Source organism: Spodoptera frugiperda, chromosome 10 (assembly GCF_023101765.2).
Source record: "Spodoptera frugiperda isolate SF20-4 chromosome 10, AGI-APGP_CSIRO_Sfru_2.0, whole genome shotgun sequence".
Lineage (NCBI taxonomy): Eukaryota > Metazoa > Arthropoda > Insecta > Lepidoptera > Noctuidae > Spodoptera > Spodoptera frugiperda.
The window spans coordinates 4,331,030-4,346,591 of NC_064221.1; the positions used below are offsets into that span (position 1 = coordinate 4,331,030).

The 15,562-nt window shown below is 36.8% G+C and overlaps 1 protein-coding gene across 1 annotated transcript; it reads right to left on the reverse strand.

Annotated features, from left to right (window-relative positions):
- Positions 1–6,084: 6,084 nt before the first annotated feature.
- LOC118277733 (waprin-Thr1) lies at positions 6,085–14,242 on the reverse strand. The gene is made up of 4 exons (XM_035596646.2): positions 14,092–14,242; positions 8,170–8,232; positions 6,849–7,016; positions 6,085–6,262 (listed from the first exon to the last, which is right to left on the reverse strand). Exons 1-4 carry the CDS (start codon positions 14,093–14,095, stop codon positions 6,162–6,164), a joined length of 336 nt encoding a protein of 111 aa, XP_035452539.1. The 5' UTR covers positions 14,096–14,242; the 3' UTR covers positions 6,085–6,161.
- Positions 14,243–15,562: the final 1,320 nt, after the last annotated feature.

Genomic DNA, 15,562 nt, shown 5'->3' on the forward strand with positions numbered 1-15,562 from the left:
TGACGTATTTGCTTCCACTTTCAAACTTTGATTCGTTTTATCTAAGAATTGTTATCTTTTATGATAAAATAAAAAATACGTTACGTAACTGATGGACTAAATAGATTTTTAATTTTCATACCCCGTCATCATCCCTATTGTAATAAGTTTAGTATGTTTGCTAGCGGTAATTTTATGATATAGTATCTTAGTCATAGGTTATTGTGTGTTTAGAATAAAAAGAAAGAAGAGAAAACTATTAGATCACTCCTGGTAGGAGCTTCGCCCGCGTTCCTATGTGATAAAAAATATCTCATCACACAAGTCAGCTCATACCCTGCCTGTATGTATAGCTTTCATCAAAATCTGTTCAATAGTTTCAGCGTGATTAACGGGCAAACATCTAAACAAACTTTCATATTTATAATATTAGTGTGATAGTGGGATAGATTGTTCTCATCATCATCTTGTCAGTGGAAAAACATCTATTGCCATCCTGACTGCCCAATGACTTTCAGATCGGAGATCCCGGTTGGCTGAACATAAAATGATTTCACGAAAGTCGGCTGGAAACGTCTTCCGTCCTGTATGTATTCAAAAATAGGAATGAAAAAAATTGTTTTTAAAATAGCAACCAATTGTGAATATTTTTATTTATTCCATTTTTTAGATATTTACTATTTCCTACTAATTTTATAAATGCGAATATTTATATGTTTATTACTCCTTCATGTCAAAACAGTTGAAACGATCTGGATGAAATATGAAACAGGGGCAGGTCATAGTCTGGAATAATATAAAGGTTACTTTTTATACCCTATGGGAACACGGGAGAAGCCTGATAGAAACAAAAATATAGATTAAAATTAGATATAACTTTATCAGAAAACTTTAAATTACTAACTTTACACTTTAAACAACACAAACTTCAATTATAATTTGAAACATAATTCAACAATCGCGTGACCACAATTTTAAATTTAAATACAGATAAAAAATATATTTCAAATATCGAAATGATATTTTCGCGTGTTCGCGGTTTGCGCGGCAATCTGGTGAGCAAACGTCAAGCGTGAGCTTGCTTCAGTGGCAAAGGAGTTACTAGCATTCTGCCTAAGAACCAAGCCGGTATCGAATAAACGCGATCTAGGAGACCGAAGGGGCGTATTACCAAATCTAATCGAATAGGGTAGATGACTATTTTTTTTTTTTTATTTTAACGTCTTTTAGATTGTTTTAAAATATATTTGATACGTATTTTTTATTTTCTTACGGAAACAAATACTTCCGAATATCGATTTGAAATATCGCGTGACGTAACTTCTAGGTACATTTTATACGTAGAAATGACGTATTTGCTGCCACTTCAAAATTATTTTTCATTACCTAACTGACGGACTAAATACTTTTTTTAATTTTCATACCCCTAATCATCATCCCTATTTATTTTTCTTTATTTTTTTGTTTACCTATATGTAACCTTTTGAAGCTATAAGTACCTAAGTAGTGGTATGGTGATTGACAGTGGAGTGAACTTAATACTAATATTGACCAAACTATTTAGTTATCCTCCTTACACAACACGTATTTCCTTTTATTAACTAAAATGTTTCACATGAAAACAAGTTTCCTGTTTTTATGCATTATATGTGGATAATTTCCAAATAAATGAGTGTGAAGTACCTAAATTAAATGTATACAGGTTTGTTACCTAACTTAAACTTTAAACTACCGACATGGACATAAGGAAAATTTCACTCAATCATACCTACATAAATACATCCATAACGTACTTATTGCATTACTGCCACCTTAATTAAGTACATACCTAGGTACCTGAATATGGCTTCAAGATCGACCAGTTACAAAATCATTATTGAAATTAAAATACATGCCTGTTAAAATATATAGTATTCAACTGTGGGAGAGCCATGTTTCGGCACGAATGGACCGACTGGACCGGAGTGATACCACGACCTCACAGAAAACCGACATGAAACAACGCTTGCGTTGTGTTTCGTTGTGTGAGTAAGGTTACCGGAGGCCCAATTACCCCCCTGTCCAATCTTCCCAATCCCCGATTCCCCAAGAACCCCTTAATTCCTAACCTCCAAAAGGCCGGCAACTTGTAACGCCTCTGGTGTTTGGCGGCAATTACTTACCAATTACCATCAGGTGATCCGTCTGCTCGTTTACTGACTTATACCTACCATAAAAAACGAATAATATAAGTAATCGAGTGAAAATATTTAACACCTTCACCGCCAACAAAAAACTGTTAAAGGCTTTTCCTTCACTAGTATCGAATGGCTTTGAGAATTAACCCCCAGAACAAGAAATGAAATATTACTTTTTAATAAGCTCACCGTGTGATTTATTATTGTATCTATTTTTGTTAACAGAGTTGTACTTGCTGTCTAAGAAAGTAGATGAAAACTAGGTAGAAATCTAGTCTAGATTAATAAATAAAATTGGAGTGTCTGTTGGATTGTAATATTCGAAATAATCGCTTTTTACCACATGCAAATGGATATACACACGATACATATACCCAAATCACAGTTTTTACAATTCTTGACTGTCTGTTTGTTTGTTCCGCCTAATCTCTGAAATGGCTGGACCAATTTGGACTGAACTTTTAATGGCAGATAGTTGATGTATTAAGGAGTAACTTATAGGGTACATATAATTTAGAAAAAACTCAAAAGCTCAAATTCTGTCAGAAGTCATTACTCACTATTTTACGCGGACGATGACGCGGGCTGCAGCTGGTACCTAAATAAATGTCAAGGATATAATAGGGTACAGAATATTTTCTCCTTGCCTTTTATTATCTAGGTTAGCATTTTATCTACCAATAATGTGTAATTAATACAACTAAATATTTCAACGAAAAATATTGTTTTCAAAGAAAATAATTAATTCAATAAATCAAGTAGATATTTAAATTCTGTGTTCCTTGACCACAGAAAAGCTGTAATATTGTATGTTGTCTAGGAATATTACGAACATGTGGCGCGGCAGTTGCAATGCCGTATTTGTAAAGAGTGTTCAAATTCAAAGAGAAATAAAAAACACTTTTGGCTTAATAACGGTGGTTTAATTAAATAAAGTCATTTGTTTGCTACATACAGTTTATTTTTCAAATATATGACAAGCTTATTTATTATTTAGTGTTTTAAAGTTTATAATTTATAAACAAGAGAAGAGCGCTTCAGACTTTTGGTCTTCAGATTCCTCTCGCTGGTCAAGTATAGGCTGAACAAGGTTTCTCCTCAGACCGGATGGGCAGCAAGCATGACCCTTACCTAAAGAAAAAAAAAAACATTAGCATATACTATTCAGTTTTGTCTTTTTCTTTTCCTCTAATAACAGTCATCTTCTGATTTGTTTCGTTGCGACTTGCGGGATCAAAGACAGTCATTTATTTCCCTAGGACTCGCCGGATTTCAGTGTTCCGGTGTTTTCATGTTTATATCTACTGTAGATCCTGGCTTACAGGAGTTGCAGCGGTTTGGAAGGTTGTGGTGGACGTATCCCAAAAATATATACTATTCAGACTATATGTATATGTACACTCATACACTCATTATATCCATTCGAAGCTACACTTTGGAACGAGCACGCTAGCTTCACAGACGGACAGACTGACAGACTATTATTTATTTCTTTCTTTGTTGACATTTCAAAAATATCTAAGCATTTATGGTTTATAATTTTATTATAACTTTCGTGAGACATACTAAATTCATTATTATGTTATCGATGTAGCAGCGCGACAATCGCCGCGTCGTGTGTCGCGGAATGTTGCCCATGAATATGAGCCTCTAGCATGGCTTGAAAATAGTCGAGTTCCTCGTCAAACAGTTACGTGTGTAAGCCGATAACATAATAATTAATTTATGGTTTAATTGGAATAAATGATTTGACTTTGACTATGTCATAAACATACGTATAAACTTAGGGTGTTTACCAGAAGCAAATCTTTACCTCCTCAGCAAGTCTACCTCCTCCAAGGTGCGCGGTGGGTACAAGACTTGGTGTTGAACTGGTTGGGGCAGCAGATCTGTCCCCACTTCTGACAGTCCGCGTCAGAGTGACACACTGGCTTGGGGTTTGTCACCCTGTTCTTCGGGGGACAACCGCCGAACGCCATTGCAGCTATAATATAAAAAGATCTTTAGAAATTGCATTGAAAAACAAAAAGCAACGCAACGTCACGCCTTTTATCCCCGAAGGGTTAGAAAAAGGTGCTCATTACGACACGTAATGCCGCTATACAGTGTACACCCACTTTTCACCATTTGTGTTATAAGTCCCATGTAATAGGGGGTGAGCCTATTGCCATAATTATACTGGACACAATTCCAGACTCCGTGCTACTACTGAGAAATTTTCGGAAAATCGAAAAAAGCCCAGTAATACTTTGTCCGACTCGGGAATCGATCCCGAGACCCCTTGTACGGCAGTCGCACTTGCAACCACTCGACCAACGAGGCAGATTGTCATGACTAGGTACATAAAATTTCCTTATGACTCAAGGGAGAAAGACGTCATTGGAAATTCTGAATAGTTTAACTGTACCTGAGACCAGGAGAGTAACTGCGAAGAAGATGATGATCTTTAGAGGACCTGTAAGATAAAAAAAAACATTATCATCGATTTTTTTTAAGGTGATATGTCGGTAAATGAGCAGATAGTTAGCAATCGGCGCCGCCCTTGGACATCTGAAACACCACAGCCAGGTGTTACGTTTTTTTTTTTTTTTTTTTTTTTTTGTGGGGGGAAAATCATCCAATGACTTTTCTCGCCTTGGGCGAGGCGAGAGGGAGTGTCAGACTCTTACTGACTAAAAACCACCCCGTTCCTTCTCCTGCTTTTCGAGCCGGAGCCCCGGTAAACCCGCTAGGTAGTCCGCAGCCCCGGATCAGAGCCAGGTGTTACGTTACGAATACGTTGCCGCACTTTTGGGGGTTAGGAATCTGAGGATTGTTGTAGCTTTGAGCACTCCGCTCGAGCCGGTCCATTCGTGCCGAAGCATGGCTCTCTCACAATAATAATTATACATCTGCATTGTTTTCCTTATTTCATTATGTGTTGCAATAATAATAAGGTATAATTAGTAGTTATAGTTAGTATTTTCTGAGTCGTAAGTGAATGGAGTAAAATATTCCTCTTATGTAAATACTTGACAAAAATTCAATTTACCTATAGTTAGTTTAGCACTTTAGCTGGTGTATAGTGTATTAATCGACTGCTTGTGTAAATAAATTAATTAAGAAAAATATGTATAGTTAGGAACAATAATTAAATAACTTAATAACATAATATGTTATTCAAGTTTCAAAAATGCTTTCTGGGACTTAAAATTTCAATTTGAATTTTAGTTTAACTACATCTGTGAATGTGCATTGTAATAAACTAATTATTATATTAATACTGATTCTTTAATACAGTTTAAAGTAGTACTCACCCATATTCCAGACGATGTTATAATAACACAACTTTGTGTTTCAATAATATTTCCACTGCACAGATACTTGTTTGTTGTTTACCAATGTACACTTTAGAATGAAACTAAACATCCTCTTGTCCTTATATATTACCCCTTTGGCTCTCCATAGGTATATTATATCTACTTGGAAATGACTCAGTGCATACGAGTTAGGAATATTTGTGTAACCACAATTAAAATTAAACGTAACTAACATAACAATAATATTAGGTAGCCGTGGGCAAAAGCTAGTTATAAATATGTAGTTAATACATAGACAATAACACACAAAAAGATTTAATTTAATATCATAAAATTGTTTAAATATAATTTAATCTTTATTTTTTTTTAAACGTTGCCCCACACTAGGATTTTCTGTGTCGTGGGTGCGTTTACAAACATACAAGTTCACATACACATGACACCCAGACCCGAAACAACAATTTGTGGATCACACAAAGAGTTGCTCCGTGCGGGAACCCGCTACAAGTTGCACGGCGGCCAGTTGCCTAGCCACCGCGCCAACCGTGCAGTCCGTTAGGCTTATTTTCCTAACATTTGATTACGTTTGACTATTAGTTTTCCGTAAATCCATAAATAAAAATGACTAATTTAATAGAGATAGAGTTTTATTGAGTATATTTGAGTACTTATGTAGAATAATAGATTAACAAACAAACAAACAGTCTTAGGGTCTGCTGCACTTCAGGCGTTTAGTGGTGGGGTCCATCTTGCACACTTCGAAGGAATTGCACTTCACATTGTCGCAGTACTGGCCGGCTCCACCCGCTGGAAACATAATGAAAATTGTGTAAATACATAGGTATATAGGGAGTAGGGAGATAGATTTGAGGTACACCTGTCTTCCATTATGTCTGTCTAGGGTGCTCTCTACCAACGATTCCATTCATATTAGTTTTGCATACATCTTTCGTAAACTGTGTGCATGTGAACTTGTATGTTTGTAAACGCACCCACGACACAGGAGAAAATCCAAGTGAGGGGCAACGTTTTTTTAAAAAAATAAAAAATAAATAAACTGCTTTTATCCATCTGTTCTACATGTCCATTTAGTCAGTAAGAGTCTGATACTTCCTCTCGCTTCACCAAAGGTGGGTGAAGTCATTGGATAACCTCCCCTCCTCAAAAAAAAGGATGGTACTGGTGACGAAAACATATTCTACTCTACTCTCTTCACATGGTTTAGCAAGTTTGTTTCAATAGATCATTATCATCAATAGCTTATCAGTAAAAAGACGCCCACGGCCTCATATAGAGGCCCATACAAATAGGCATCCAGAGGCTTCTGCGACCTTAATCAGCTCTGCCACCCTTTTGAACCACGAGTCGAAGAAAAAAGACAGGCAGTACTTACACTGGTATTTGTTGGAGCTGTGGGACCCAGCGCCGTTAGCGGCAGGCTCGGTGCAGGACTTGGCGTTGCAGGAGTTGGAGCAGCACACCTTGCCGTGGGTGCACTCGTAGTCCTGCACGCACTTGGGGCTGCAGCCGTACACCTTCGACGGAAGGGGGCAGTTGCCAGCTGGAAAATTAGATTGTAAAATAAGTAAGTTTGTTAGATCAGATAATTATGTTGCCAATTTCTTTTCTTCTCCTGTAATAAAATTAAACTTGATTTATTTCGTTGCGGGTTCCAAGACAGTCATACAAGTCCCTGGGACGCGTGGGTCTTCAGTTTTTCGGGTGTTTCCATGGTTGTCATCTACTGTAGACTGGCCACGGGCCTCTGTAAGCCAGTCAGCCAGTCTAAATGACTGGCTTACAGAGGTTTCGTAAGACCGTGGTGGAGTTGTCCCATTTAAAAATAATATTGCCAATTAGCAAAGCCCATCAGGTCTTTAATGGAGCTATATCACAGAATACTACAGCTACAAGCTTGTTTCAAAGTATACTATTTATGGAGATAATAATAATTCTACTTAGTTTGTTGTTAATGACAAATAAGTACGTGATGCTTTACAAATACAAGTTGTGCAACCTGCCAGCCTTTTTAGAGAATAAACCCAATAAAAGTATAAAATGTTATGCAATAAAAATGTAGCTCTACCTTACATATTTTTCCTGGAAAATACGATTGCACTATACGTTGCAATAAAGACGTAGTTTCTACACAAAGTAAATTATCTAAAACAGTATCTAATTGCAGACCATAAACGGTACTAACTGCTCTGATTGAATCATTAACTTAAGTGGTCGTACCAGGAATGTCTATAGATATGAATTACGTGGCTTGACTTTTACATTTTTTCTGTATGATATAGTGCCCACACAGTCTTAACTATTGTTACACTAATTTTTGAACATCTTCATTAAAGGATTTTGGTATAAATTCAGAAGTCAAGTCCAGAAAAGAAAAGATGAAAACAATATAATAATCTGTTAGTACCTTAAGCATTTTTTATCGTGGCACCAAAATTGTAGAACCAATAACTTCGGTTTTTATTCAAGTTTTAAATATACCATTTTCCGTACATTTGCGGGAACATTATAGTAACAATAAAGGGTTATTGATTGAATAGTAACATCACGCTCCAGCTGTCGCGGGAGACACTTCGAGCGTCGAGGATCGCGAGTAAATCTCCGGTCACCGTGACTAAGCGTCCATGTCATTTAGGGTGTTAAAGTAAGTAGATATTAGGAATTTATCCCTTAAAAATTTCATGAAATGAACTCACCAGCTTCAGTGTAGGACACCATCAGCACCACGGCCACGACAGACAGCAGGATAGTAGCGGAACCTGGAATGAAACACCAGGAGATGATGAATGTGATTGAAAAGAAGTAATCATTGATCAATCGACGCAGAATAAGGTAGGATTAAAGGCATTCATTGTTATTTTATTAATTAGAGCTACTTCGATTAGAGCGATTAGACTAATTAGACTGTAAAACACAAAATTATAAACGAGAATTAAGTATTCAATTCCGGAGATTAACGCGTTCAAACAAACTATTCAGCTTTATATACATACAATGTAGAGAAAAACTGGCAAGGCATTTTAGTCGGTAAAATTATGCATAAACTTATTGGCATCGCTATAAATGTAATGAGCGTCCACAGAAATATTAAAAACTTCTCTACTGTATGCATGTGTGCGACGTACACACGTAGGTACTTCTTGCCATGCCTTGTAAAAGTCGTAAGGCAACTTTATAAAAGTTGTAAGACAACTTAGTAACGATTTATAGTTGACCCTAATTTTATGCTCAATTTTGCTCCATGTATAAGCAAATATAACTTAATGATGAAGTCGTTTATCAATATCATATATGCAGTATATTTATTAATTGGTACCGTGTCAAGGGTAGACATCAGGGGCCTTAGTCTGCTATGACGTAGCTTAGCAGATAAGGCCCCCAGGTTTGCATAATGGCAGGATCATGAGCTCGACGCAAATTATTAGCCTTGCTGTCTGTGGCAGCTGCAGATTATTGAAGTATCAAATTATTATTTATTAATATTATATCGGACTGCGTATCAGGTGTGGTATTTTCTTTCAGAATATTTATAATTTAAGTCTTTGACTGCCAATAGAAAACTGCCAAAATCCTCCGCTAACGTCGGTCACCGGTGACCACCACGGCGTTCAATGTGTTAATGGTATGGAATCTATCAGAAAACCATCAGGGTTACCAGGGGTGGTTTTTAGTCAGTAAGAGTCTTTCCTTATCACCTCGTTCAAGGCGAGAGAAGTCGTCGGATGATATTCCAACCTCAAAAAAAGTATGGAATCTGCATTAGTGGTTCAGCCTCTATCATACAGTATTATGAAAAATGGTGGAGACATTTTGGTAATAATTGGGGATGGGGATTAAAAAGAGTGATTTATGTTAGAGACTAAATTAATTTTATTCTATTCCCCGAACGAATATGTAAGTAGGCTGGTAGGTATACAAGATACAAATGTCAACAGTCTCATAATGACGCCATTTATTACTGATCTGCCGGTAACCGGGGCAGTATTGGGTGTTGGGGAATAACATTATTATTGCTTTATGTTGCATCATTTAATCTCAGCTTGTTTGTACATAACAGGACATATAATTACTTTTACGTATTATGTTATTGCAGATTCATTTTAAACAACTCTGTAGGTGTAATTCCCCTTATACGAAAACAAGTAAAACAACCTTCGTTTGCTTGATACTCTTTTGATGGAGTCAACGCCTATCATACTGTGGCTCCGGTAGAGCTCGAAGCAGGAGTACGAACTGTGAGTAGGAACGGGGTGGTTTTTAGTTAGTACGAGCTAGTCTGACGCTCCTTTTCGCCTCACCCAAGGTGGGAAAAGTTATGAGTTAGTTACGATGATTTACCACATATAAAAAACACTATATTAACTCATTCGTTTATCTAAGTAGGTAGCGTTAAAATTGTCATTTGTCTAGGGGGACAATTGCACCTATTAATGTAATGGCATGAAGAGTAAAATTGTTCCTTAACTTCTGTGATTCATCCGGAGCTGCGGACTGCCTAGCGGGTAAACGGGACTCCGCCTCGACAAGCATGAGTTCGAACGGGGTGGTTTATAGTCAGTAAAAGTCTGACACTCCCTCTCGCCTCGCCCAAGGTGGGAGAAGTCATTGGATGATTATACCCCCTCAAAAAAAAAACCCACTATGATTAGTACTACAGCTACACAAACAGGTGCAGAAACTACCATTACCTAAGTATGACTAATACTTATTAGCCTCGGTGAGTAAGGCCAATTTGCTGCAAAACGATGCAGGCGTCATACCAAGGAGTCAGTGCTCAGTACTTATTGCATCTTGTTAAAGAAATAATAAAGATAACTGAGTAATTTCGTACAGTAATTTCACATAGGAGCCATGCGTCGCACGAATGAGCCGGCTCGATCGGCCTGATACCACGGCCTCGCAAAAAACCGACGTGAAACATCGCTTGTGTTGTGAGTGAGGTTACCGGAGGCCCAATTACCCCCCTACCCCATCCCCGATTCCCGAAGGGTGTAGGCTCAGCTCGCCCCTGATTGCCTAAGTGCATCAACTCGCCCCTTAAATTATTAGATACTCCAACTCGCCCCCGATTTTTGGTTAGTTAAAAGTACTGTCAGCACTCTAAGTTTATAAAATATTCTTCTTCTTCTTATAAAACTCTCTCTTCTTCAATAAAATTCAAAGGGATTTTTTTTTATGAAACAAGCCGGTAACCGAGCAGACGTATTACCTGATGGTAAGCAATCGCCGCCGCCCATGGACACTTGAAACACCAGAGGCGTTACAAGTGCGTTGCCGGCTTTTTGGGAGTTAGGAATTTAAGGTTGTTGTTCGGGAATCGGGGATGGGGAAGATTGGGAAGGGGGAGAATTGGGCCTCCGGTAACCTCACTCACAAAAAAAAAAAAAAAAAAAAAAAAAATGCCGCAAGGGGCGGGTCGATGCATCAACATAATTATTTTATTGTTAAATTTTTCACTCGTAAGGGTTTTCGTAAGGGGCGAACCACAATAATAAAAACGGGGCGAGTGGAACATTTTAATCGGAAGGGGCAAGATCCAGGGGGCGAGCTGATACTACACCCTATTACCTACGCTTAGTTTTAAACCAATGTCAATAAGCATGTCAACTAAAATCTTGTTTAAAAGTAAATAGACAATATACTTAAATGAATGGTTCGATCTTTGTAAAATAAAATAAATATTGTTTTGTAATGTACCTAAATGGCTATAAACGAGTTGTATTCAAAAGCCGATGACATTTGGTCATTGTGTTGCTTACCGGATTTTCCTTTACAGATATGAATGAAGAAGAATAATAGACTTATACATAAAATATACATACTGACTACCTACTAAATATTTTGAGGACTGTTTTGTATGTAGGAAGTTTTGAATTAGTAGATACAGAGAAGTTAATTGTGATTATAATAGGGATGATGGCGGTGTATAAAAATTAAAAATCTGTTTAGCCCGTCAGCTAGGTAATGAAAAAATATTATTAGCTACGTAACTAATGCTCCAAAACAGCATAGCAGCGCCAAACGATAAAATTGTGTCCAGTAGTTGTTCGTGACAAACAACGTCTCCTGTGTATGATATTAAGACTTTTGTGTGTAAGACTTTTTATTGGACAAGCTTGTCACAACCTCTCACAAACTCCTGTAAGCCAGGATCTACAGTAGATACAAACATGAAAACACCGGAACACTGAAGTCCGGCGCGTCCCAGGGACATGAATGACTGTCTTGGATCCCGCAACGAAATAAATCAGAAGATTACGTATTAGAGGAAGGGAAGGCGTAATTATGACTGTGGGGATAATAGGCCTTTTGAAAAACCCTACGGAAATAAGAAATATTTATATTATTTTTCTATTAAAATCACTTCTTGACCTGTGTAAACTAATCTATTGTATATCCTGGGAGGTTATGGTACTGTTTTATGTTTATAAGCATTGGTGTATGTAAACACATAATTTAGGCTATAGGAGCCACAGCTATTGTAGGGAAACAATAGCCTTTTGTAGGAAATTCTTGATTTTTCTCATATCGCTTCAGATCGATCAGGGTTCTATGACGACCCAATAATTGCGGTCCTATATTTATTCCAAGTTTAATTTTCGAAAATATTTTATTAAGATATATTCGTTGGTCCTTTAAAATCACGACGTGTCTGTACTGAAGCGTAAAAATTAAAGTATTTTAGTGTGTACTGTGAATTGGTTTTTGTTTTTTTTTTATGGCAATATAACACAATGTTAATGGTGATAATGAGCATGTCGATGTCTCAATATGAATCGTTATCAACTTCAATGAAGTCCAAGAAAGTCAGCAAACTGAAGGGGAAGCACCGGGATTTTGGAGCCTTTACATTGACAGTACGTAAGTATTTTGTATGTATTAGTTTTAGTTGTTGCTGCAGGGTGCAGGGGGGCGGCAGAGTGGGTACATTTTGTATGTCACCACCCCAGCGTTGTAAGGGTCCACTAACTGATAACTGCCGATTTTTGTCATTAGTTCTATAGAGTTTCTGTCAAAAATGAAGATCATTCCAATGATTTTGGATTAAGATCGATCTCAGAACAAAGTGGATCGATCAATCCATCTTAGATCGATGGAAGAACAGATCATATAACAAACTATAGAGTTAATGTCAAAAATCGGTTTTGGATTAAGATCGGTTAAAACTAATGTCAAAAATCGATTTTGGATTGATATTGGTTATTGAAATCTGATCGCAGTTTAAAAGATTCAAATAATTAGCAGAGAGCGTTGCTTTCTGATTTCTGCCAAATGTGTAATTAGTCCCTTTTTTGTGGGTGAAAATCATCCAATCACTTTTCCCGCCTCGGACGAAGTGAGAGGGAATGTCAGACTCTTACTGACTAATAACCACCTCGTTCCTCCTCCTGCTTTTCAAGCCAAAGTCTCGTTAAACCAGCTATGTAGTCTGCAGCTCTGGGTAGTTAGTCCCTTAAATCTAGCTATCTGACAAACATTTGAACATTTGAAACTCTGTTTACCAACTCTTCTGCTAAGTCTGGTGATTTATGGCAAATCGTCTTATGTAGAGGGTGTCTATAGTTCAGCAACCCCAGCTACGTTTAAACTGATGTCTCCACTCCTAAATAACTAATATTTACGAACGTACGTAAATATTTACTGATTACATTAAGTATATTATAATTATGTATAAAATCATCAATAGGTATTCATAACATGAATTATCTCAATAACGAGAAACTAAATGAGTAAACTAGTAGTAAAGGATATTTGTTTTATCTTCACGCCTTTTATCTCCGAATGGGTAGATACACATTACGGCACGTAAGGTCACTGTGCAATATATTGTACACTCACTTTTCACCATTTGTGTTTTAAGTCCCATGTCTGACTACTACTGACATTTTTTTTTATAAAAGCCCAAATACTTTACCCGACCCGGGAATCGAACCCACCACTAGACTAACGAGGTAGTCTCAAATAATGTCTTTAGTAAACAATGTTTTATAATTATAATGCGTGTTGCGTTCAATGGAAGATTTGGAAGGCTAAGACTGTTTACAACTATGTAAATATACGTGTATATAAGAACAATATGTACCTATGTATGTGTTTATCTACTTAAGTAATTTGGTACCAGATTTTCTGGTTGGACTATTATACCTATACAAAAAATATAATAATAAAATTGCTAACGTACCCAACTAATTATTAAATCCGTACCTAGTAGAACACACTATATTCTGATTTAAAATCAACTCGATAATTAAATATCTAACCTACAAAATAATAATACATAATTCACATATAAATAAATGGAGATAAAGATATCAACTCAACTACCAGTAAAAGTTAAATAACTAATAGAAAGTAAACAAAACGAAATCTATAAGACTAGCTGACCCGGCTGATACTATAACCACCTTTTAAACCTTCCCTGGACTTTCATAAATAATTCAAGACCAAAATTTGCCAAATCGGTCCAGTCTTTCTCGAGAAGATTTACGACAGTATTTCGTAACTTCCAAATAAATAAACTCTCACTCTCAACAAACCCTCTACCATTTTCCATAAACCCAGTCAAAATAAAATCCCAATTCTTAATATCAGATTTGTTAATTTACAAAGTGACTTACCCATTATTATTTTCTCGATACAAAACCACAAGAAGCGTGCACTCGCAACAAATGTTTGTAACAAACTGGTTCCTTAATGCTGTTTCTCAACCTTATAATTCAATTACATACTTGGCGTATTGGCCGACCAACATACCAACACCAACATACAACATACATTGCGCGCCTAGTTAAAATTCTGATAACATAAGTCCTTACATAAGCGGCAATGGATGTGCAAAAATATTGGTGTCGTAATCAAATGTTGGATGCAAATATGATTTATGATAAGCAAATGTAATTTGCATGCTATGTCAAGGTCTTAGGTCAAGTTTATTTGCGTGGGATACCTAAATGGATTATGTAGATACCTAGGTATTATACGTAGATACTGAATGAGAAGATTTATAAATGCACTAGCTAGCTACTCTCGTTGGGTTTCACTCTCTACTCGTACTCGGTTCCTATCAATCGTAGCGTGATGTTTTGTAATTCATAGCCTTATTCGATAAATGGACTTATCATCATCACCAACAGCCGATAAGTGGCCACTACTGACCAAAGGCCTCTGCTAACACGGAGAAGATTTGAACATTATCTAATCACCACACTTGCTCAATGCTTTCTAACTTATACATATAACTAGAAACTTAGATATATTAATTAAATCGATATAAATATAGAAATTGTGTATTCTATGAGAATAAAGTAAGAATGTCAGTGGCATTGCAGACTGCATTAATAATGTATGATTGAGCTCAAATCACGGGCTCAAATTAGCTTCCTTGTCTCTACTGGGTTGGCCACAAGACAAGTGCAACATCTTTTGTAGATATGAGTCGTGTGTTCGTTTCTGTGATCGTGTAAAGTGCTATTGAAGATCTCAATTATTCCCTAAGGCAAAATAGTCATAATGCAAGGACGTCAGCTTGGGAGATCTCGAAATTTTAAATGTGTGAGAGCTAAGATTTAGCCGGCTCGAATGGAGTAATAGAGATTTTTTTGTGGGGAATAGTAGTCTAATGACTTCTCCTGCCTTGGGCGAGACTAGAGGGAGTGTTAGACTCTTACTGACTAAAAACCACCCCGTTCCTACTCCTGCTATTCGAGTTGGAACCCCGGTAACCTGCTAGGTATTTCGCAGCTCCGGTTTATAGCGACTATCACACGTTATTAAAATCGGTAAATAACGAATAAAACACCAATTTTCCTTAATATTTCTAACACTTATTTTTATTAAACAAGTTCCTTTTATCTAAATTGAGATATGACTCAGAGTTCAGAATATAGTGCCCTCTATGCACTAGGTACAAACAAACATTAGATTGTACGATAGGTTCATGATGTTATCGGCTATGACCTACTCAGGCATTACAGTACCTACCTATATGCTTTAATTATCTAAATCTAAATATACATATATAACTCAAAGGTGACTGACTGACTGACTGACATAGTGATCTATCAACGCACAGCCCAAACCACTGGACGG